Below are 25,898 nucleotides of genomic sequence, written 5' to 3' on the forward strand. Positions count from 1 at the left end.
GGTTAGTACTATTAGTGGACCAGCAGCACGCACAATCATGTGTGCTTACGGACTGTATCCCTTGCAGACTGTATTGATATATATTGATATATAATGTAGGAACCAGAATATTAATAACAGAAAGAAACAACCCTTTTGTTTGAATGAGTGTGAATGAGTGTAAATGGGGGAGGGAGGTTTTTTGGGTCGGTGCACTAATTGTAAGTGTATCTTGTGTTTTTTATGTTGATTTAATTAAAATAAAATAAAAATAAAAAAAAACAGATACCGATAATAAAAAAAACGATACAGATACCTGCGATGAGGTGGCGACTTGTCCAGGGTGTACCCCGCCTTCCGCCCGATTGTAGCTGAGATAGGCTCCAGCGCCCCCCGCGACCCCGAAGGGAATAAGCGGTAGAAAATGGATGGATGGGATGGATACCGATAATTTCCGATATTACATTTTAAAGCATTTATCGGCCGATCATATCGGCAGGCCGATATTATCGGACATCTCTAATATATTAATATACAATAAGTAAGTAAACAAATATTAAATACATGAATAAATATTAGACATATACAAAATAATTAAAGTTCTCATAAATCAATAGCTATGTAATGTATTGTTTTACCTAAGAGATAATTGAGATTATCTAATTTAAAAAAAAAAAGGTAATATTAAGTATAATTTTCATTTAATCTTGGCATGCGATGACATGAATGCTGGTAAAAACAGCTTTATTCAAATTTAGAGAGAGTGTGCAAATTTAGAGAGAGTGTGCAAGTGTCTAATGTTGTGACCGGGTGAATATATATGTTTATGACATTTATTTTCGACTGTGTCTTGAAAAAATATAGCGATGAAACTTGTCTTAAAGATATATACCGTATTTTACGGACAAAAAAAAAACCCACGTTTTTTTTACACTTTGAACCCTGCGGCTTATGAAACAGTGCAGCTAATCTATGGATTTATCTTCAAAAACGGCCATAATGTTTTGTATTCGATAAATACTTTTCATATTGCGTCGACAGACACACTGAAACGGTGTGTTATTTTTTGTGCTATGGCACCTTCTTTTGGAAGAGTTTGCTCACTGCAAGTGCTGCGGGTTGGCGATGTTGACTGTCGTGTTACAGGCACTGTTTGGAAACAATAAAGGTAATAAACATTTACAAAATGTTTTGTACCGTTATATATCTGCGGTTTATGGTCCCGTGCGGCTAATATCCATCCCATCCATCCCATCCATCCATTTTCTACCGCTTATTCCCTTTGGGGTCGCGGGGGGCGCTGGAGCCTATCTCAGCTACAATCGGGCGGAAGGCGGGGTACACCCTGGACAAGTCGCCACCTCATCGCAGGGCCAACACAGATAGACAGACAACATTCACACTCACATCCACACACTATGGCCAATTTAGTGTTGCCAATCAACTTATCCCCAGGGCTTCACGGTGGCAGAGGGGTTAGTGCATCTGCCTCACAATACGAAGGTCCTGAGTAGTCTTGGGTTCAAGCCCGGGCTCGGGATCTTTCTGTGTGGAGTTTGCATGTTCTCCCCGTGACTGCGTGGGTTCCCTCCGGGTACTCCGGCTTCCTCCCACCTCCAAAGGCGGCTAATATATGTAAACATATTTATTTATTCAAAAATTTGGTCGGTACGGCTTATAAACCAGTGTGCTCTATAGCCTGGAAATTACGATATTTAAACATTGTACATTTTCAAAAGATAAATACTGAGAGTGTCGGGCGTGGTTTCATTTGCAATCTGGGAACACCTCCACAAACAAACAAGTAGGTTATAAATGTTACTGTGGAGCAATATTTACACCAAAAAACATAGTTTTGAGATCACAAAGAAGTATTTTATATATAGATGAAAATCGTTGTAGGTCCCCTTTAAAAATCTGTTCTTCTCTGTGTGAAACAGGTTCCAAAAAAGCATCCTGGGATAGGTTTTGTGTGGAATAATTTGACAGGCCAGCATAAAGAACAGACATCACTTTCGGATTAACTTGAACAGAAGTGGTGAGCAAGGCCCATATGTCCAACACCATGGATCTGGCTTTTTGGATGAATTGAATTAAAAAATCATGTATAAAGTATTTCAAGAAGAATGGAAGCTTCTAGCCTAGTTACCACCCAATGTTGCATTCTACGTAATTAAAGGTCTCATACTGTATTAAAGCATTGTTCAACAATTTCAAATAAGTCTCAGCAGTGCCACCATAGTGTAGCAGCTAACGAATTGTGTTCGTCCATCTCTGTCTGCAACAGTGTGTGGATTCAAGCGGTGCTTTTGTGTACTTGGTCCACTTTTGGTAACTCTGCACTTACATACAGAATTAAGCAACTTAATAGGAGGACACAAAAGCAACAAAGGCATAGCTATGTGAGCTACAGAGCAAACATTACTGTCACATTTTAACGGGCTGTCATGCTTGGTTAGCTTATTCGCTGAAGAAAAACCAATTGATCAGATTCTCTGCTCCTACGTCTGTAGCTAACTGACAGATAGTTGGCAGAACTCCATACTTTATTTGAAGATGTGTAGGAAGGCTGCTGCAAAACTGTGCTGCATAAAGCGGGGGGCGGATGGATACTACGAACCACAAACCAGATAAAATATGCTTTGGTGTTTGAAACTTGTCTCAAGTACAAACATTTCATCCAGCCATTGTGTGCCTCGCAGTAAAGCCATTGTGTGCCTGATCGATTTCCAGCGCTCATACAGTCAGAACAGTGCTGCTGTTACCTATTGTGGTACTTTGTTTGTCTTTTAAGTGTTTTTAGCCTTTTTTTTACAGCATTATTCTAGTTTTCCTAACTCAATATGAGTCCAAAATAAGCAATGGACGAGCGATGCGTGGTTTCAAACATTTAGGAGGTATCCACAGCGTTGTCGGCACCGTCCATCCCTGCTGCCCACTAAGAAGATAAACCGACTATGCAGGGCCGAATGGGACAAAACTAAATAGATATGCCATTCATTAATTAGATCGTTAAGAAAATCATGACATCGATAATTAATTAAATTGGGAAATAATTAAATAATTGATTCAACTATGAAATTATGGATTCAATAATTAGTTAAATAAAGTTGGTATGGTGTGGTTAAATCATGAAATATTTGAATACAATTTTACATTAAATAAATAACTAACAACACAATGTATTTATTTCCAATTATAATCAATTAATGACACATTACAACTAATGGACAACTTAATTATTGTCTAAAGACTTACTTATTTTTTTTAGTCCCATTTGGCCCGCCATAACCAACAAGGTGAAATACATTATTTAAATATTTAATTATTGTAGTGATCTGGCTGTAAAAGTTAAGTTAGTTTTATGATAGTAAAAGTGAAAAAGTGTTTAACGGAGCTAGTGACACTACACTACTAGTTTGTAGTCGTCATTTTGGCTTAGTTATTAAATAGAAAATTGATCCACCATCCCCTTGTTATAATCATACGATATACAATACCGTATAACACTTTAAATTGTGTTCAAATTGTACAAACTATTACTAAAATATGGACTTTCATTGAGGTTGAAACCCTTTATATATGTTTACATTATTTCTCATGGAAAAATGTTCTTCAATATGCAACCTTTTCTATTTACGAACCCTGTTCAAGAACCAATTAAGTAAGTACATCAAAGTTCCACTGTAGTATCATGTCCATGAGGGACTTTTTTCCTTCAGGGCGTCATCGAAACCCGGAACTTCAAAACCGACCGATTGGACGCCTTGTCTTTGAACAATGAAGCAAAAAATGAGGGAAGTGATGCATTTGTGTCATCATGTTTGGTCATAAACAAGCTCTTGGAACACAGTACTGTTAAAACTATGTTAAAAAGGTAAATTTAGCATTATAGGGAAAACAGGTGTGAAAAGTGAGCATGAGCACAGTCCAGCATGGTGTGTGTAATTAGCCCTTTATGTCATCACTTTGAACTGTGTTCAGCGTCTGCATTAAGGCTCCGTCCGAATTTTACCCTTTAGCCCTTATCTTGGCATTCGTTAACTGGTCCACGGAGTAGCTCTATTTCACTTAACAGCCTGAGGTGCAAGAAACCATTGCCAAAATAAATACATCACAGTAATTCTGGATTTTATAAGACATCAACACTATCACGTCAGAGATCAACCAACAGTCAACCGAATACTGAAAGTATCTTGACCTTTCATATGAATGAACCTAGTTGTGGCTGCATGGATGCATCCAAAGTTGAGTTTGGTGTATTTGTATCATACTCGCCAACCCTCCCGAATTTTCTGGGAGACTCCCGAATTTCAATGCCTCTCCCGAAAATCTCCCGGGACAACCATTCTCCCGAATTTCTCCGGATTTTCAGTGAGGACAGCCTGTCGTCACGTCCGCTTTTCCTCCAAATAAACAGCGTGCCGGCCCAGTCACGTTATAACATCTACGGCTTTTGGAGCTCAGTGCACAACTGCACACAGAACAACAAGGAGACTATTATATCTCCGTTATCAGTAGGTTTATCTATAACCCATAAAGTAGGCAGGCACGGAGCTATTTCTCAGCGTGTGTTCATTCCAGCCGGCACGTTAATACACTGACACACAACATCTGGATTCCCATCATGCATTGCTTCAAAACTACGGCAAGCAGTAATGTTAAAAAAAACAACAGAGACGAAGCAGAAGAACGAAGAAGAGACAGTCATGGCGACGACGAGTAAGAAGAAGAAGTACGCTTGCAAGTCCAGGACAGCTCAAAGAGGAAGGGGTATGCTAGGGAGAGATGGAAGATTCCAGAATCTGGTGCATTTGATGAAGGCACTTTTGTGCGTGCCACACAGCAATGCATCATCAGAGGGTGTTCAGCATGGTTAGAAAGATAGCGACAGAGAATAGAACGAGGATGGACATTTCAACCCTAAACTCACTCCTTTCCTGCAAATTAAATTTCACAGATGCTACCCATACCTATGCTCCTTCAAAGGCTGTGCTACCGGCTGCAAAGCATTGCACTTTCAAATACAACAATGAGTAGAGGAGTGTTATGTGTGTGTATATGTGTAAATAAATGAATAAATGAATGATACACATTCAAGTATTTATTTTATTTATATATATATATATATATATATATATATATATATATATATATATATATATATATATATATATATATATATATATATATATATATATATATATATTACCCCCCCCAAACTCCCGAATTCGGAGGTCTCAAGGTTGGCAAGTATGATTTGTATTGCATTAGTATTGCAATGGCCGCAGCTGCTTCAAGGACACATTGGTGCTTAAGTATCTCTATTTCTTTTTATGCAAACAAGTAATGATACCGCATCAATGTGTTGTGCAACTAAGCCTGGTGAATACTAAAGAAAAACTTAACTCAGGTCCAAAGGCCAAAGTAAACCTGGGAGAAAGAGAACGCTAATCAATGGTCATTCATCTGCATAATGTTATAAATTATATTCCACAACTGTTGTATAATCCTCAGGGATTGGTCATGCCATTTCGAAAGAACTCATTAACCGATCTAACTGATTGACAAATGTAGCTGTTTGATATGTAAACACGGGCTGCCTCAGGAGTTTGCCATCTGGAAAGTAAACAAAACTGATATAGATTTCTTGCAGGGCTGCCAAAGCAATGCTCTGAAGACCGTAACCCACAAATTGGAGTGCATATATGTCCTGGAAAAAGTCAATCTGGTCTAGACCAAACCATTTTTAAATTACATTAAACCCACAGAGGAACATAACTTGTTTTGAGTATCATTGCTTTTGACAATGAACATGTTTGTTGTTTTCAATGAAATTATGTTAAAACATATCATAAGGGTTTATTATTGAAGTTGAAGTTTGGCACTAAGTTTTCATTTACCTGCACTGTATTAAATGCTTTTAATAATGTTCCCGCAACTCTGTCTATACAGTGATACCTCAGCCTATGAGCACATTGCGTTCCACGACCAAGCTCGCAACTTAAAATACTCGAATCTCAAAGCACATGTATCGGTACAATAGCAATAACTACAAACATCTACAGTGGTTTTATGCATTAATGTATGTACATTCTATTGCTTTCACCCTGATGAGCAAATTAATGGATGTCTACTTTGCTGATTCTCCATCCAGTGTTGCAAAGTCTGCATATTATCCCCTTATTAAAAAGTTCCTTATTTTCATAGAGCTGCTGCGTGTTTCTCTAGTGGCATTTGGCAACACTATTTCCGACTTCTTGATGGTCATTTCTGGGATGACAACACAAGTCATGATTGTCTGTTCACCAAAGTTATTGTTCAACGATCCAGTTTCTTGAGTCAGGACCAGGCACAAACAATGAAAACAGCTTCTGCAGGTTCTCAATACTTATATGGACACATGTAAAGAACAGCAAAAATAATAAAGACATAAACAAATAGCACCATAACAAATGAATAAAACAATTAAGATAAAAACAAACAACATGCAGAAATGTTCTTTAAATGCCATACAAATAATGGCGCCAGTGTTTCCAAAGACTGGAGAAGAGCCTCTCTGGGCTTTGTGCAGGTTTAGTCAGAGTGCATATAATACTGTTTGTAGAGTCCAATAGCCTACTCATACAACTTATATGTGTCATTAATTAATCTTAAGTGGAATGAAATACATAAATATTTTTTTAAATGTGCCATTTATTTTTTTATCGTAAAATTATATTTATGACATAATTTCTTATTTTATGATTTAATCATTTAACGATTTAATAAATTATTGATGTAAATATTTCCTCCTTAGCCTTCCCAGTTAGGTCTATTTAAGTGTACTGGAGAAGAGGCTACGCCGAATAGTTGAACCTCGGATTCAGGAAGCGCAGTTTGGTTTTTGACCTGGCCGTGGAACAGTGGACCAGCTCTATATTTTCGGCAGGATCCTCGAGGGTGCATGGGAGGTTGCCCACAGGTTGTCCTGTGGGGAGTGCTCAGAAAGTATGGGGTATCAGACTGCCTAGATGTGGCGGTCCGCACCCTGTATGATCAGTATCAGTGCTTGGTCCGCATTGCCGTCAGTAAGTCGAACCCGTTTCCATTGAGGGTTGGACTCCGCCAGGGATGCCCTTTGTCACCAGTTCTGTTCATAGCTTTTATGGACATAATTTCTCGGCGTTGAGGGGATCCGGTTTGGTGGCTGCAGGATTAGGTCTCTGCTTTTAGCAGATGATGTGGTCCTGGTGGCTTCATCTGGCCAGGATCTTTAGCTTTTTACTGGATCGAGTGTGAAGCGACTGGGATGAGAATCAGCACCTCCAAGTTTGAGTCCATGGTTCTCACCCGGAAAAGGGTGGAGTTCGTCTCCGGGTTGGGGAGGAGATCTTGCCCTAAGTAGAGGAATTCAAATACCGCTGCGCCTTGTTCACCAAGAAGATGAAGGAGATGAGCCGGAAGGCAAAGGTCTAAATTTACCGCTTGTTCTACGTTCCCCTCCTCACCTGTGGTCATGAGCTTTGGGTTATGACCAAAAGGACAAGATCACGGGTACAAGCGGCCGAAATGAGTTTCCTCCGTCGGGTGGCGGGGCTTAGAGATAGGGTGAGAAGCTTTGTCATTCGTGAGGAGCTCAGAGTAATTCCGTTGCTCCTCCATATCGAGAGGAGCCAGATGAGGTGGATCGGGCATCTGGTCAGGATGCCCCTGAATGCCTCCCTGGGGAGGTGTTTAGGGCATGTCCGACCGGTAAGAGGCCACAGGGAAGACCCAGGACACGTTGGGCGGAGACTATGTCTCCCAGCTGGCCTGGGAATGCCTCGGGATCCCCTGGGAGGAGCTGGACGAAGTGGCTGGGGAGAGGGAAGTCTGGGTTTCCCTACGTAGGCTGCTGCGCCCGCGACCCGATCTCAGATAAGCGGAAGAAGATGGATGATGGATGTAATTATTTCACAATTTAATGATTTATTTAATGATTTTAATAATTACTGACACATTTAAAATCAATTTTTAAAATGTTTTTCATTTCATTTGCGCTTCATGAATATACTTTGTTTATTTTAAGCATTAAATAATAAAATAAATAATTAATTACATTGTGACTCGATTAAATACATTACTGAATAACTAATAGAATCATGAAATTAGGAAACATATAATTAAAATATTCAATAATTACATTTTACATTAAATCAATTAATGAAACATTTAAAAACACATTTATATTGTTATTTCTAATCATAATTTATCAATGACACTTGGGTAATGTATTTAAATATGTATTTATTCATTTAATTTTGTCCCATCTGTCCCTCCATAATGTATGTCCAAGTTCTTTGATATGCTAATAGTGGCTCGAAGAGGGAAAACTCGCTGTTGTCTGTCCTTAAAGAAATTACTTCTTTTGTGATGTACATTATCTATATATTAGTTTTTTTTTAATGAGCTCCTGCATAATTTTTTGGGGGGTCTACACATCCTGTTAGCTCCAGAGGCCCGCGTTAGGTTTAACACAGCCCTCGTGGCACCCATTGGAAAAATAAAGTGAGGAAATTATTTCCACCATTTGACGCAGTATGCCGTCAATGGGATTCCATCTGTTCGCCCTCCTGTAGCAAGAAGTAGTACGCTAACTATGCACAGATGGACATAAAACACAAATATGCCAGTCCATTATTATTGTTTTAATATTAAGAAGAGCTTTGCAACATCATTCTGAAGAGTTACACTATAATAAAATCCTAATTTCATTATGTATTTGCGGTCTCCATCCCTGCTGAGCATTGTGTTGTACTTACTATTAATCTAATGTAATGTTGAATTCCACAAAGCTGATTGATGTTGACATTAAAAGACTGTGTAGTCATTCAACTGATTGGACAGTTTAAAGGAGCTCCAGCAAGCAGACATCACCATGTTTACATACTAGAAATTAATTTGGATGCAATATTTTCTCATAATTATCTCCACGTGTGTACAGTATAACACAGTAGATCCTGGCTACTTTAGATCTGAGTTTAATTTTCAGTGAACTTGTAAATGTTCTGTTTTTGCATTGAGCATTATTATGGTACTTACGGTTCAGCCACTCTTTTAGTGTATTTACGGTACCTCTCTGCATGCATTGCTCTATGCGCGGGCTCTGGCAGTCTGTCTATTATGTGAACGGCAGTGGCCAGTTTGTTATTGTGTTCCCTGAATTTAAACTCAGTAAAATATACAAACCCTGTTTCCATATGAGTTGGGAAATTGTGTTAGATGTAAATATAAATGGAATACAATGATTTGCAAATCCTTTTCAACCCATATTCAGTTGAATGCACTACAAAGACAAGATATTTGATGTTCAAACTCATAAACTTTATTTTTTTTTTTTGCAAATAATATTTAACTTAGAATATCATGGCTACAACACGTGCCAAAGTAGTTGGGAAAGGGCATATTCACCACTGTGTTACATGGCCTTTCCTTTTAACAACACTCAGTAAACGTTTGGGAACTGAGGAGACACATTTTTTTAAGCTTCTCAGGTGGAATTCTTTCCCATTCTTGCTTGATGTTCAGCTTAAGTTGTTCAACAGTCCGGGGGTCTCCGTTGTGGTATTTTAGGCTTCATAATGCGCCACACATTTTCAACGGGAGACAGGTCTGGACTACAGGCAGGCCAGTCTAGTACCCGCACTCTTTTACTATGAAGCCACGTTGATGTAACACATGGCTTGGCATTGTCTTGCTGAAATAAGCAGGGGCGTCCATGGTAACGTTGCTTGGATGGCAACATATGTTGCTCCAAAACCTGTATGTACCTTTCAGCATTAATGGCGCCTTCGCAGATGTGTAAGTTACCAATGTCTTGGGCACTAATACACCCCCATACCATCACAGATGCTGGCTTTTCAACTTTGCGCCTATAACAATCCGGATGGTTCTTTTCCTCTTTGGTCCGGAGGACACAACGTCTACAGTTTTCAAAAACAATTTGAAATGTGGACTTGTCAGACCACAGAACACTTTTTTACATTGTATCAGTCCATCTTAGATGAGCTCAGGCCCAGCGAAGCCGACGGCATTTCTGGGTGTTGTTGACAAACGGTTTTCGCCTTGCATAGGAGAGTTTTAACTTGCACTTACAGATGTAGCGACCAACTGTAGTTACTGACAGTGGGTTTCTGAAGTGTTCCTGAGCACATGTGGTGATATCCTTTACACACTGATGTTGCTTGTTGATGCAGTACAGCCTGAGGGATCGAAGGTCACGGGCTTAGCTGCTTACCTGCAGTGATTTCTCCAGATTCTCTGAACCCTTTGATGATATTACGGACCGTAGATGGTGAAATCCCTAAATTCCTTGCAATAGCTGGTTGAGAAAGGTTTTTCTTAAACTGTTCAACAATTTGCTCACGCATTTGTTGACAAAGTGGTGACCCTCGCCCCATCCTTGTTTGTGAATGACTGAGCGTTTCATGGAATCTACTTTTATACCCAATCATAGCACCCACCTGTTCCCAATTAGCCTGCATGCCTGTGGGATGTTCCAAATAAGTGTTTGATGAGCATTCCTCAACTTTATCAGTATTTATTGCCACCTTTCCCAATTTCTTTGTCACGTATTGCTGGCTTCAAATTCTAAAGTTAATGATTATTTGCAAAAAAAAAATGTTTATCAGTTTGAACATCAAATATGTTGTCTTTGTAGCATATTCAACTGAATATGGGTTGACAATGATTAGCAAATCATTGTAATCCGTTTATATTTACATCTAACACAATTTTCATATGGAAACGGGGTTTGTACTTATACAAAGAAGAAGGTTGTCATCATTGACTTATCAAACTACATGAAACACATCTGGTATTTCAACAGCATTCTACTCTTTGTATCATCCAACACATTTTTGAAATAACAAAAACCCAAAGGTTATTTACTTTTCTATGAACATATTTGGAATGCATGCCTTCTTTGTTCTACTCTGAGCAAATGTAAATCAATGCAGCTTTAACCTTGATATTGTTCATGGGTGTCGAAAAATATATACAGATGCAGAGACGATGTGGAATTACTATTCATGTCACATATCAAACATCATTATTCAGGTAGGCAGAGATAAGAGGAAAGTGCTGCACTCTTAACCTTTTGTTATCCAGACAGACATGGTTGTCATCTCACCCGTTTCCAAAAAAATGTTTCAACACAAATGGTGAATATTGTCTTGACCCTTTAAAGCAGGGTACTCCAAAACAAATCTTAAAGGTCTGCAAAAGGTGAGTCAAAAGTGCATTAATGATAGTCGGTCAAATGCGATTCCCGGGGGAAAAAGTTCCACATTTCAGAACAATAAAGTGGTAAACATTAAGAAATGCAATGGCTCAAAAAAGCTGTCTATTGTGTTGATTGGGTTTGAGATATAGGTATGATGCCAAGTTGCACATATCCTATCCTAAAGGGGAACTGCACTTTTAGGGGAATTTTGCCTATCTTTCACAGTCATTATGAAAGACATGACAACGGATGTATTTTTTAAATGCATTCTAACTCGTAAATAAATGTAAATAAAAGTCTGCTTACAACAGAGCCAATAGGATGTCCTCTATTCGCCCATAAAACCCAATAAAAAACTATCCAAAAACCACCAACAATACTCAATTTACATTTTGTGACTTGAATTATAACCATGTATTAGTGATATGGTTATTATAAGCGCTAACACACACAAACAATTTATAGCAATGCCATGAGCTCGAGCTTCTGTGCCAATGTTGACATAATCGACTGATCAGCTACTTCCTCGTTTCCTTGCAAGTCAAACTTTATTGAAGATCAATCAATCAATCAATGTTTATTTATATAGCCCTAAATCACAAGTGTCTCAAAGGGCTGCACAAGCCACAACGACATCCTCGGTACAAAGCCCACATAAGGGCAAGGAAAAACTCACCCCAGTGGGACGTCGATGTGAATGACTATGAGAAACCTTGGAGAGGACCGCATATGTGGGTAACCCCCCCCTCTAGGGGAGACCGAAAGCAATGGATGTCGAGTGGGTCTGACATAATATTGTGAGAGTCCAGTCCATAGTGGATCCAACATAATAGTAAGAGTCCAGATCATTAATCGTGCCTTTCACCCGGATAGTAGAAGGACGAGGATGTAATCAGACAAGCTGGTACACTTTGACAGCCAATTTAGACCCGGAAATGGCAAAAAAGACACGAAAAGACGTTTTGGTTCCACCCCACTTTTCTTTGCGAGGATTATGAGTCATTCTTCATCTAAATGGGAATATAACATTCTATCAGTCGGCATCCCAGTGACAGCAGACATTGTACAGTAAGTGATGTTTTATTATGTTTGTTGGCTCTCATAAAGTTTGCAGTAAGTAATTATCAGTGATGTAGTTAAAAAAAAGCAAATGTGGTCAAGCGTTTTTTTAAATTAATGCGCCACGTCTGCTTAAAATTATCAAAATATGTAAATATTAAATGTAATTAAAAATGTGCCCGTCACTACATTACATATATGCTAATATCATGTATATAAAACCTTAATGGAGGTGTTTGGATGTTTTCTTTAAGGGCTTTAGTGGCAGAATAGAGTGGCTTCCATAGGCTCCATTGTAAGCTGACTTTTGATCGCATTTATTTACTAGTTAGAATGCATGAAAAAAAAATACATCTGTCGTCATGTCTTTCAAAATGACTGTGAACAATTCTAAAATAAGTGCCGTTCCCCTTTAAGCTCAAGTTTTTTTCTGCATCTGCAAGGTCTATTGATTATCTAGATAAAGTTAATATTATGGTGGTTATTATATATTTTAAATGTTTTTTTGTATTGTAAAATAGAAGGTTTAGTGTTTATATATTTATTGGGTCAAATTTAGCACTACATGTACTAAACGAGGTTTGATTGTGACTGTTAGACAAACAACAACACAACCACATATACAAAATAAATCCCAAAGTCAGCAATTTCAATACAATACAAACTAAAAATATTATATTTAAATTATATTTACCTACAACTGTTTGACCAACTTCTGTGATTAAGCTTCCACGCTGGGAATTCTACAATTGTTGCTGCTTGTCTGAATCAATGTATCTGTCGCTTAAAAGGTCCGCCAGAAAACAATGACTCGAGCACTTGCTCGTGGCAGAGCATTCATACTTTGTTATCCAGTCGTTGTTAAAAGTACGATTTTTGCAATATATTTAGATTTTTTTTCCAGGATTGAATGACTGGACCGAATGTGGCCTGCGGGCCACCAGTTGAATAACTTAGTCAATGCACTGTAATGGACAATGAAAATTAGTTGACAATTTTTTGGGGTCGAGGCGTCCTTTTACTGCTGTTTTTGGTAGTGATGCGCAATACAACTGAATTTTTTTTGGATCCGATACCAAGTAAAATTCAGGCTTGTGTTGGCGAGACTGTTCCAATAGCGATAGCTTGTGCAAATAATCCTAATATGTCTGGTAAATGTAAAAAGTAGTGTATTTCAAGTGTTGCTGCTCTTAGGGAAACATCTTCAAACTACCGTATTTTTTGGAGTATAAGTCGCACCGGAGTATAAGTCGCACCTGCCGAAAATGCATCATAAAGAAGAAAAAAAACATATAAGTCACATTTTTTGGGGAAATTTATTTGATAAAACCCAACACCAAGAATAGATATTTGAAAGGCAATTTAAAATAAATAAAGAATAGTGAACAACAGGCTGAATAAGTGTACATTATATGACGCATAAATAACCAACTGAGAACGTGCCTGGTATGTTAACGTAACATATTATGGTAAGAGTCATTCAAATAACTATAACATATAGAACATGCTATACGTTTACCAAACAATCTGTCACTCCTAATCGCTAAATCCCATGAAATCTTATACGTCTAGTCTCTTACGTGAATGAGCTAAATAATATTATTTGATATTTTACGGTAATGTGTTAATAATTTCACACATAAGTCGCTCCTGAAAATAAGTCGCACCCCCGGCCAAACTGCGACTTTTAGTCCGAAAAATATGGTACATAAAATCACAGGCAGAAACAAATGATGGCGTTACTCTGCACTGGACGCGTTATTATATTTAACTCTGAATGGCGTGTTTCTAAATAGCCTACAATAAAAAGATACATACACTTGCTGCTTTACCATACTGAGTGACTCATTTTAATTGCCAGTAATTTTCTTTAGTAAACAAATGACAGACTGAATCACTGAGCACATTTCAGTGTGCCACTGTGCTTATGCATCACGTACTGACCTCGGCAAAAGAAAAAGTAGTTCCCACCAATCGCGTTTAATTAAGCCAAGAGCTCAGTGATTTAGTTACTTTGCATTGTGTTCCTGTTAATGTTGTGCATTATCTCAAATAAGTATCAAAAGTATCGATATTTCGATATCAACATTTCAGTATCGATCCGCACATCACTAGTTTGCCGTATTCATTCTCCAACTTCAAAAAGAAACTGAAAACTTACCTATTAACCACCTATCTTTAATGCCTCATGTGGGGTAGACTACTGTTGGGTTTTGCATGGTTGAATGAATGTATGTATGTATTTTGTGTTTATCATATAGTGTTTTTTTTTTTTTTGTGCTTGCCACCATGTTTCATCATTCCATGTACACACTGTCCTCTGGATCCCCTGTCAAAAGCTTCTTCTAGCTTATTTGGGGGACCCTTTCACTTACCAACATCTTTAAATGATATTCACTACTATTGTAATTGGTATGGTATTGTGAATAAACTTGAAACTAGTTTTTGGTCTCCTGGTTGACAGAGAAGTAGCTGGTACAGCTACATTCCGCTTCTGAGTTACTAATTATCACCTCCATGGAAGAAAATCAATATTTTTTCTTACATGTAACATTATCACTGGAGGATGAAAAATAGCTAAATATACGACACAACAAGTAAGAGCAGTAGGAGACAGAAGCCATGCTAACCACTATATTAGCTTGCCTGTGAAATAGCAAAACAATAGATTAGGTGCTTTTTAGACTTTTAACATAAGTCTAATTGGAACATTGTGCAGCGGAGACTAAGCAGCTATGAACAGGAAATCAACAAGTAAAATAATATGATCGTAGAGAGAGAATGAAATAATAGCTACACAGAGTTTGAACAATTTGGAAATGACTCATTATGTTACCTTAAACGTCAGCAGCCAAAAGAGGAGCTCTTGGAACCTTTACCTGTTTTGAAATGTTTCTATTATAGTAAATTTATATGGAAAAATATGTGTACTCGTTACAAGAGTAGCATAGCTGTGTGCCTGGCTGCTTTCAGTGGGGTTCATTATTAGATCATTCATTATTAGTTGTTCAGATTAGTGGACTATTCGAACAAATAGTCGTTAGTCGTTGTTGGCTGCACCACATTTTACCTGAATTAAATTTCAAACAGATCCAATACATTCAACCAAAGTATGACAGGGAGAATAAAAGTAATCCATACTCACAAGCCAGGAAGCAGTTCATACTGAAAGAGATGTTGTCAAGAGAGATAGAGGAACCAGGTCCAGGTCCATCTTCAGTGCTGAACAGTAACCAGAACCTGTTGGCGTAACGAGATAACTTTTAACTGCCACACAACCTGCGAAAGGCTGGACATCTCCCAATGAAAATTAAGCAAAGCAGAATTTATTGCACTTCTAAAGAAATGTGACACAAGTTTAGAGAGGGCTATATCAACTAGGAATGGGAATCGAAAACCGGTTCTTGTTCAGGACCGGTTCCCAGTGTAAAGAATCCTTGGAAACGCTTGCCAATTTTTCAAACAATTCCCTTAACGATACCAACGTGCTTAGTGATGTCAGACAGACATTTTACAAGAAACGATTGGGCAGCACGGTGAAAGAGGGGTTAGTGCATGTGCCTCACAATACGAAGGTCCTGCGTTCAATCTTTCTGTCTTTCTGTGTGGAGTTTGCATTTTCTCCCCGTGACTGCGTGGGTTCGCTCTGGGTACGCGGGCTTCCTCCCACCTCCAAAGACATGCACCTGGGGATAGGTTGATTGGCAACACTAAATTGGCCCTAGTGTGTGAATGTGAGTGTGAATGTTGTCTGTCTATCTGTGTTGGACCTGCGATGAGGTGGCGACTTGTCCAGGGTGTACCCCGCCTACCGCCAGAATGCAGCTGAGCTAGGCTCCAGCTCCCTCCGTGACCCCAAAAGGGACACGCGGTAGAAAATGGATGAATGGAAGAAAAAGCGCTATTTGTAATAATCGCAAGATTGCCAATTCATAAGAGCAATATGCTGAAACATTTGAACATACAGCACGCAATAACTGTAAAAGAAAGTTGCATTTTTGAAAAGCGACAATCTCATCTCGTATATTTTGTAGGGAGTTGACAAAAGATTCTTAAAAGTTTGGAAAATCTTAAGAAATGTTACATTTTCGCGTAATTTCCACATATATTTTATTTTGGTAAATTCTACAGAAGAATATTTACCGTATTTGTAATATTTATTTTCAAAAGTGTTTTTTTCTAATGCTGTATGTGCCTCTTAAAACCTCACTGTTGGATTTGTGATGTCATGTCTAAACTACAAAAAATAATGCTAATTCTCTTTTTGCCCCCAAATAAGAATCGATAAGAGAACCGTTAAGGAACCAAATCGTTCAGCAGAATCGGAACCGGAAACATCTGATCAATTCCCATCCCTAAAAACAAGTAAGTCTGTAATCTAAATTGAACTTACTAATGCATCTTTTTTCTAACAGAGACAATAATCATTCACATTCACAAGGATGATACTTTTTAAATTAATTTAGACACAAATGTTTACACATGCCTTTGATTAGCTAAGGGTGGGCTGTGTATATGGAGTAAATAGTTATCATCATTGTGTAAAGTTTGATGTACTTTGGTTTGATTAACTTTGAGATGATATCAGCTTTTGACCTATTAGTACTTTTAAGAAGGGCATTTCATTTAGTCTTTTATACATCAATTAGCTTCTTTGGAAATCAGACTTGGTCTATAGCTCAGTAAAGACCTACTGACGGTCATGTTCTGACTTAAGTCAGCACCGTAGGCTATATATCTGATTATACATAAGCTCTACGAAGGTCACTTGGCAAAGACTGTCAGGTTCATTCACCTGGTGGTTATGAACATGACATTCTAATTTAGAGCATGAGCACTACTGACTACATAACCCCGAATCAAAAATTAATCACTCTCCACGGAGCAAAGTTGTCTGAGCCTGAATGGCAAATAAACCACCAACAGGCAAAGAAAGCTGAAATGCTGGGTTTCTTCTTTCTCATTTGTCCGTTTTGCTTTAATTCATCTCTTTTTTGAGGGGAAATCAGGGATATAGCTAATTGGAAGGCATGTAGGATGGAGCCTTGTGTATACTTTTCTACTATTTATCAAAGAAGGCAAATTTAAAAGAAAATGTTGCTCACGCAGAACATCAAACATTCTGTCCATGTGTGCTGTAGACTCAAAGGGATTCATTAATTTTATCTAGTTAAGAGAAAATGAAATGTCAATGTTTTAAACATACATCATGAGAGACAAAGACTAAGAAGTGGTTCTTAGTTCGGAGTTCATGTGCTGTGGGAGTACTTAAGCATTTGGGGTGTGATGGAAGGTTAAACATTTTTATCTTAAAGGGGAACATTATCACCAGACCTATGTAAGCGTCAATGTATACCTTGATGTTGCAGAAAAAAGACCATATATTTTTTTAACCGATTTCCGAACTCTAAATGGGTGAATTTTGGCGAATTAAACGCCTTTCTATTATTCGCTCTCGGAGCACATCGGGAAGCAATCCGCCATTTTCTCAAACACATCATCGTCGGTGTGTTGTCGGAGGGTGTAACGACACGAACAGGGACGGATTCAAGTTGCACCAGTGGCCCAAAGATGCGAAAGTGGCAAGAAATTGGACAAAAATTGTTCAAAATACGAGGCTGTGGGGAAAGCCGACGAAATGGTCAGTCGTTTGTTCCGCACACTTTACCGACGAAAGCTGTGCTACGGCAGAGATGGCAAGAATGTGTGGATATCCTGCGACACTCAAAGCAGATGCATTTCCAACGATAAAGTCAAAGAAATCTGCCGCCAGACCCCCATTGAATCTGCCGGAGTGTGTGAGCTATTCAGGGACAAAAGACCTCGGTAGCACGGCAAGCAATGGCGGCAGTTTGTTCCCGCAGACGAGCGAGCTAAACCCCCTGGATGTCTTGGCTCACACCGCTTCTACCGTCCCTTATGCCACCGAAGATGATCAAGAGAAGAATATCGACCCTAGCTTCCCTGGCCTGCTGACATCAACTCCAAAACTGGACAGATCAGCTTTCAGGAAAAGAGAGCGGATGAGGGTATGTCTACAGAATATATTAATTGATGAAAACTTTATTCATTAGTCGCGGTTTTACATAAATTATTATACATAAACTATGTTTACCAATAATTTAGCTTAAAAACATTTATTTTTTTCAATCATTCGAGTACATTCGGGTAGTCTTGTGTAATGCAGTATTTTGTGTCTATTTAGGTGTTACAGGTTGTTAGTTGTTAGTTTCCTTTAATGCCAAACAAACACATACCAATCGTTGGTTAGAAGGTGATCGCCGAATTTGTCCTCGCTTTCTCCCGTGTCGCTGGCTGTCGTGTCGTTTTCGTCGGTTTCGCTTGCATACGGTTCAAACCGATATGGCTCAATAGCTTCAGTTTCTTCTTAAATGGGTTGTACTTGTATAGCGCTTTTCTACCTTCAAGGTACTCAAAGCGCTTTGACACTACTTCCACATTTACCCATTCACACACACATTCACACACTGATGGAGGGAGCTGCCATGCAAGGCGCTAACCAGCACCCATCAGGAGCAAGGGTGAAGTGTCTTGCTCAGGACACAACGGACATGACGAGGTTGGTACTAGGTGGGGATTGAACCAGGGACCCTCGGGTCGCGCACGGCCATTCTTCCACTGCGCCACGCCGTCTTCAATTTCATTTTCGCTACATGCCTCCACACTTCAACCATCCGTTTCAATACATGCGTAATCTGTTGAATCGCTTAAGCCGCTGAAATCCGAGTCTGAATCCGAGCTAATGTTGCTATACCTTGCTGTTCTATCCGCCATGTTTGTTTGTATTGGCATCACTATGTGACGTCACAGGAAAATGGACGGGTGTATATAACGATGGTTAAAATCAGGCACTTTGAAGCTTTTTTTAGGGTTATTGCGTGATGGGTAAAATTTTGAAAAAACCTTCGAAAAATAAAATAAGCCATTTGGAACTGATTTTTTATGGTTTTAACCCTTCTGAAATTGTGATAATGTTCCCCTTTAAACTAATGTTTTTTCTGTCATTCTTTCTTGACACAATCAGAGAGGGATGGGTAGATGTCATACCAGTCTGCCAGCCCATAAAGTGGAACCGTAAAGAGTTTCCAGCCCCGCTCAGAAAGGGGTTCACTGGCTAGGTGCCACAGTTGGCGCTGCTCCTCAGGGCCTGTGCTGTTCTCCACCAGCCACAAAGACAGCGAGACCTTCTTTAAGCCACCAGAACACACCCAGAAACGTACCTGTGACAAACAAAACACAGTTAGGTAGTTCTGCATAAACAGAAACAACTATTATCAGCAGAGACATACTTGCTGTGCGACAATTAACTCTTTGGCTCCCAGGCCATTGCTATATGCATGTAATTTATGTAGTAATAGTATTTCTGGAGGTATTTTTCTTCATTCATTCTTCATGCTAAGTCTTAAATGGGTATTACGATGGACCCTCTCCAAAATCATTTTTATTGAATAAGACACCCCATTTGGGATTTAACAAATATGAACTATACAACATGAACAGTTTGTGAATGTCCCTCCCTGATCTCTTCCCAAACAACTTCCTTGGCATGTTTTGTAATCAAGAAAAAGTTCAGCAATGGCACAGCAAAACATAACCAAACGGTAAAAAACACAATAAAATAAAATGCTGTGGTAGAAAGCTCGCTTCTATGTCTCCCTATATCACGCTGGCGTGCATTGTTGTAAACAAAACCTCCCCTCTGCTTTGTAACAAAGACTCTTTTTTCTTGAGTTGCTGTGACGCAGTCCCTATGATTACCATAATTACATGGAAATGACTAGAAAACGCAGAGACACCAGCTTCAGGAGCCATTGGAATTATTCTATTTGTTCAAGAATTACGTTCATTCAGAAATATAATTGTGATTCGTATCATTGGCTAAAGCTTCGATGGTAAAGGTTTTTCAAAAATTAGGGCCGTCAAAGTTTACCCCCTAATGCAGGGGTGTCAAACTCAAATACAGAGAGGGCCAAAATTTAAAACTGAAAAAAGCCGCGGGCCAAGGTTGAACAAATTAACCTTTTAATAGGGACCAAACAAGTTTTGCATTAAATATTGAACAAGCAAGGCTTATATAACTTTATAGTGACATGCAAAATCGAGTTTCAAATAATAAAAATAATAATAATAATAATTAAAAAATATCAATGGTATATCAAACACAATTTAAATAAAAATTGAATGCCTCTTTTCTATTTGCAGCCTTCTGAGGTAAATATCAAAACATTACCTTTTTCCACAGGCTAATAAATTTGAAAATAAAATAATGAATAAACCAACCATTCAGGACTTTAAACTGCTCAGTTTGCAACACACTGATCTAATCTGATGTGCCCAAGCCAGATACCCGCCATCTTTTCTTGGATGCTAGTTCATTAATGTCGGGGCTCAGGCTTTCAGCTGAGGCAACCTTCATTATCGAACGAAGGTGTTCATCAGTCATTATATCTCGTATTCCACAGTCTTGGGGGCGTGCCTTACAGGCATTGCTTTTAACGTCCTCTACGAGCTGTCGTCACGTCCGCTTTTCATCCCTTCTAACAACGTGCCCGCCCAGTCACACGATATGAGCGGCTTCTGTACGCACACACACGTGAATGCAATGTATACTTCATCAACAGCGATACAGTTTACACTGAGAGTGGCCGTATAAACAACTTTAACACTGTTAGAAATATGCGCCACACTGTGAACCCACACCAAACAAGAATGGCAAACACATTTTGGGAGAACATCCGCACCGTAACACAACATAAACACAACAGAACAAATACCCAGAACCCTTTGCAGCACTAACTCTTCCGTGACGATTTTCAGGAGGGGCATTGAAATATGGGAGTCTCCCAGGAGGGTTGGCAAGTATGAGATTTAGCGGTGATTGAGGTGTCACCGCGGCACCGCCGCTGTATATAATCGGCGGGCCAGCTCTAGTGTTAATTTGATATCGCCTCAAGGGCCAAGTGAAATTACACGGCGGGCCAAATTTGGCCCGCGGGCCAGAGTTTGACACCCTTGCCCTAATGCATGTGATTAATAAAAATCAATTATTGCGTTATCAAATATGAATGAAGATCAATCGCATCCAGGTTAAAGCTTAACTCATAACAGTCTTAACACAGTCTGAGATCATAATGAGAGGCGGCAAATTTTGCTTCAAAACAGAACTTGCGTTTCACTCTTGTTATGTATTTTTACCTTTTGTAGACTTGTTGTATCTGCACTGCAACCACAATATTTGTGAGATGAGTAAAGCCTAACTTTAGATAAAACAGATTAAACTTGTTGGTATTGCAGCAAAAAACGTGGCTCAGTTGGTAGAGCGGCCGTGTCAGCAACTTGAGGGTCCTGGGTCGATCCCTAGCTTCTGCCATCCTCGTCACGTCCGTTGTGTCCTTGAGCAAGACACTTCACCCTTGCTCCTGATGGGTCATGGTTAGTGCCTTGCATGGCAGCTCCCGCCATCAGTGTGTGAATGTGTGTGTGAATGGGTGAATGTGGAAATAGTGTCAAAGCACAAGTATAACCCATTCACTCATTTATCATTGGCGCGCATCAAGTTTAAAATATCATCTCTAAGATGGTGCCAATAGCATGAATGCTAGCTACATCGACAACAAGCAGAGGAGAATGCTACGCTGGCGGTTTAGCTGCATCAATGTTGTCAACAAAAGTACCACAGTTAAATGAAACATATGCCTTTGTTAATCACTTAAACCACTTAACATCTGTGAAGACCAAGTCCTGCAAGAAAATGTCATTCATATCACCAGAGCTTGTCCGTCATACGATACTTTGGAGAGGCACAATTACAGCAAGGATGAACCAACTGTACTACACAAACAAGAGCATCAAGTTGCAACTACAGACTGAATGTGAAGTTATTTGGCTCCCTGGAATACGTTGGACATCTGTAAGTAATCACGACGAGCTGTAGTCGCATTGTACCAAATATAGAGATAGAGATCAGCATTGTCATCTGAACAGGTAAACAAACGTTTTTTATTACAACAACTGTTTAAACTAAAGAAGAGTAAATGGTGCAGTATGTTAAGTCGTTTATGAGTGTGTTTACTACATTATTGATTATTAACTGTACGTTGTTCGAAATATTATTGCAAAGACTTTCAATATGTGCACTTAATTCTTATTATGCTTACTGTCACAAAGTTTTGAACAAATCAATGACTCAGATTTCAGTAAAACATTTTTAAATAATTAGGACATTCTGACTACCAAATTGCATTTTTATTTAATTATTGGGGTATTTTCTTAGGCAAATTTTATTCATGCAAGCCAATAATAACCTGTGATTAACCATGATTAATCACAGGTCCAGAGTGTGATTAATCTGAATAAAAAAATAATCACTTGACAGCCCTAAAAAAATATTTGGAAGATTTAGTCAGCCCGGATTAAATAGTGTATACCCATGTCTGATATAACATCATGATATTACATCAGGGGTAGGGAACCTATGGCTCTCGAGCCAGATGTGGCTGTTTTGATGACTGCATCTGGCTCTCAGATAAATCTTAGCTGACATTGCTTAACACGATAAGTAATGAATAATTCCGCTGGTAATCAGTGTTAAAAATAACGTTCAAAATATAAAACATTCTCATGCATTTTAATCCATCCATTTTTTTCTACCGCATTAATGGTAAGTAGTATCTTATTTATTATTGGTTAGCTTCAGAATAACAATGTTATTAAAAATAATAAGAGACTTATTATACTCTAAAAAAGTTGGTTTTACTTTAGAAATGCACGCATTTAGTTGCATTCAGTGTTAAAAAATATTATATGGCTCTCCCGGAAATACATTTTAAAATATTTGGCTTTCATGGCTCTCTCAGCCAAAAAAGTTCCCGACCCCTGTATTACATCAACATAAAAAGTATGTTTTTTTTTAGTTGTAAGAAAGTGACATCAAATTCATTAAGTGTAGAGTGTAGCGTTTCAATGCCAAAGTTATTAGTTATTGCAGTAGTAAAATGCAAATTCCATCCATCCATTTTCTACCGCTTATTCCCTTTGGGGTAGCGGGGGGCGCTGGAACCTATCTCAGCTACAATCGGGCGGCAGGCGGGGTACACCCTGGACAAGTCGCCACCTCATCGCAGGGCCAACACAGATAGACAGACAACATTCACACTCTCACCCACACACTAGGGCCAATTTAGTGTTGCCAATCAACTTATCCCCAGGTGCATGTCTTTGGATATTTCATATTTTTCATTGATTACAATTGTAAACTTTTATGGTTAAAACATTGTTTAGGAAAGTAGGAGACAATTCTTTTTTTAATCACTGTTTTTATTACTATTTTGTATTACTAATATATTAGGCTTATTATAGTATTTCATACTAATGAAATATATTTCAATTTACATGAAATACATTGAGTGGAATTTTGTTTAACTGTCTCACTGTTACATGTTCTTATTAATAGCATTTCTAGTTTTTAAATAACTTTCCATCAAAATGTTATGATTTTTTTTTTCTTTTTATCATAACTTGGTAAAAGCAACATCATTTTGTTCTGCAGTTCATCTTTGATGTAAATGTTTGAATAACAATCTAAAATCTGAAACTGAAATCTGATGCATAAATTATTATATTTAACGTAATAGTACAAACAATGTGAGTAAGTTTTCTCAGGTTGGGTCAATTTCCGTTTTGGATTTTGTGAATTATAAGGACAGAAGCAAATGGTTTCTTTGCCGCACAGCTTGTCTTTTTTTCTTATGTTTGATATTAAACTAGCTCATTAAGTGTTTTCTACATATTTCTACATCTTTGTAAATGGTAAGATCAGTGTTTGAATGGTAAGAAACTGATTAAAATAACATGTGGGCTACCACTGTGTTGCTAGCCACTTGTTTACAGTACTGGCTGTAATATACTCTCGCATCACATGGCTTTCGTCCCCTCTGACGGCTTCTTGTTTGATTTATAGCTCTTCCGTTGGAGACCTGTAGTTCTCTTCCAAAACACTAAGGGGCAGTGTGTCCTGAAGGAGCAACTGCAGCTGTCGTTGACTAGATATTTACCTTTTTGTAAAGCAGGGGGGTCAAACGTATGGCCCGAGGGCCGGATCAGGGATGAGTTTGCTAAGTATAAAAATTAACCTGAAATATTTGAATGAAAGAAACAGCTGTTCTAAATGTGTCCACTGGATGTCGCAATAGCAATTATTTGTACCTTTGTAGATGATGCTACATATGTCAGTCGAGGAAAATGATCAAACTACATAAATAACATACTGTAATTTGATTTTGATATAATTTTTTTTAATCTTGATAGACACCAATACGTTGACTGATGAACATTATCACATGATTTATTTAGAAAATATAAATAACGACAAAGATAGAATACTATTAAACGCAACATGTAAGTGTAAAAAAAACCCGACAACATTATGATTTGTACGTTTTCAGAATGTGCTTGTTCTATTTTTAAACAAAGAAAACAATCTGAAGTTGTCTTTATTTTTAAGTTATCGTGCCGTGATTTTACAAGTCCGGCCCACTTGGGAGTAGATTTTTCTCCATGTGGGCCCCGATCTAAAATGAGTTTGACACCCCTGTTGTAAAGAGTGATGACAACTACAACATTGAGATCTTTGTCAACACTGGAACTATATAATTTAGAATAATCAGTTTACTTTTAATGGAGGCTTTGCTTACAAACCAGAGGAAAATGCGTCCGTGAAGATGGACCATGCAACTTGTAAACAAGTCGTGGCAGGGGGCGCTATTATTATTTGCAACGCTTTTTGGCTGTTGAGACATGGAACAAGAGAGAGCTATTATGTAATTGAAATAAACACAACCGTTAAATAACTATTATAATGACATGCTGGTGTTAATGTGTATGGTCATGCGTTATTGATCTTTGGCAATACAAGTTGAAATGGGTTTCACACTTTATGGCTTCTTCTGGACGCAACAACACAATAAGCTCAAAAACGACACATTCAGTAATTATTTTTTTAGTGCACCAAGATATAAGTACAAAATATCCGTTTTCATGCAAATGTTTAATCACTATTGCTTTATTTCTGCATTACAAGCATAAATGTGACGATCTGTCACTTCATTTCTGTTTGTGCCTCTTTTTTTTGTAGTGACTTCCCATCAGTGCTCTTATTTTGTTTCCATTTCCTGCTTGTCCCGTTGAGCGCTGTGTTGTTTCCTCACCTGCTGTTGATTGGCAGCCGGTCCACACCTGCTGCCAATCAGCATGTTTCTATTTCTAAGATTGACTTATGTTGGTTACTGTTACATGCAAGACTGCTTTCTCCTTCAGTTTAAAGGGGAACATTATCACAATTTCAGAAGGGTTAAAACCAATAAAAATCAGTTCCCAGTGGCTTATTTTATTTTTCGAAGTTTTTTTCAAAATTTTACCCATCATGCAATATCCCTAAAAAAAGCTTCAAAGTGCCTGATTTTAACCATCGTTGTATACATCCGTCCATTTTCCTGTGACGTCACACAGTGATGCCAATACAAACAAACATGGCGCATAGAACAGCAAGGCATAGCGACATTAGCTCGGATTCAGACTCGGATTTCAGCGGCTTAAG

The 25,898-nt window shown here is 38.4% G+C and overlaps 1 protein-coding gene across 3 annotated transcripts in view; it reads right to left on the minus strand.

Moving 5' to 3' along the window:
• The window catches only part of alk (ALK receptor tyrosine kinase), a 946,171-nt gene that overhangs the window by 166,321 nt on the left and 753,952 nt on the right, over window positions 1-25,898 (minus strand). For all 3 annotated transcript variants that reach the window (XM_061968449.1, XM_061968451.1, XM_061968450.1), the window contains 2 exons: window positions 19,352-19,524; window positions 15,429-15,523 (listed from right to left, as the gene is read on the minus strand). In XM_061968449.1, coding sequence (XP_061824433.1) covers window positions 15,429-15,523; window positions 19,352-19,524 — 268 coding nt within the window. The remainder of the gene's footprint in view (window positions 1-15,428; window positions 15,524-19,351; window positions 19,525-25,898) is intronic.

The sequence above is a fragment of the Nerophis lumbriciformis genome, linkage group LG08 (assembly GCF_033978685.3).
Source record: "Nerophis lumbriciformis linkage group LG08, RoL_Nlum_v2.1, whole genome shotgun sequence".
Taxonomy (NCBI): Eukaryota; Metazoa; Chordata; class Actinopteri; order Syngnathiformes; family Syngnathidae; genus Nerophis; species Nerophis lumbriciformis.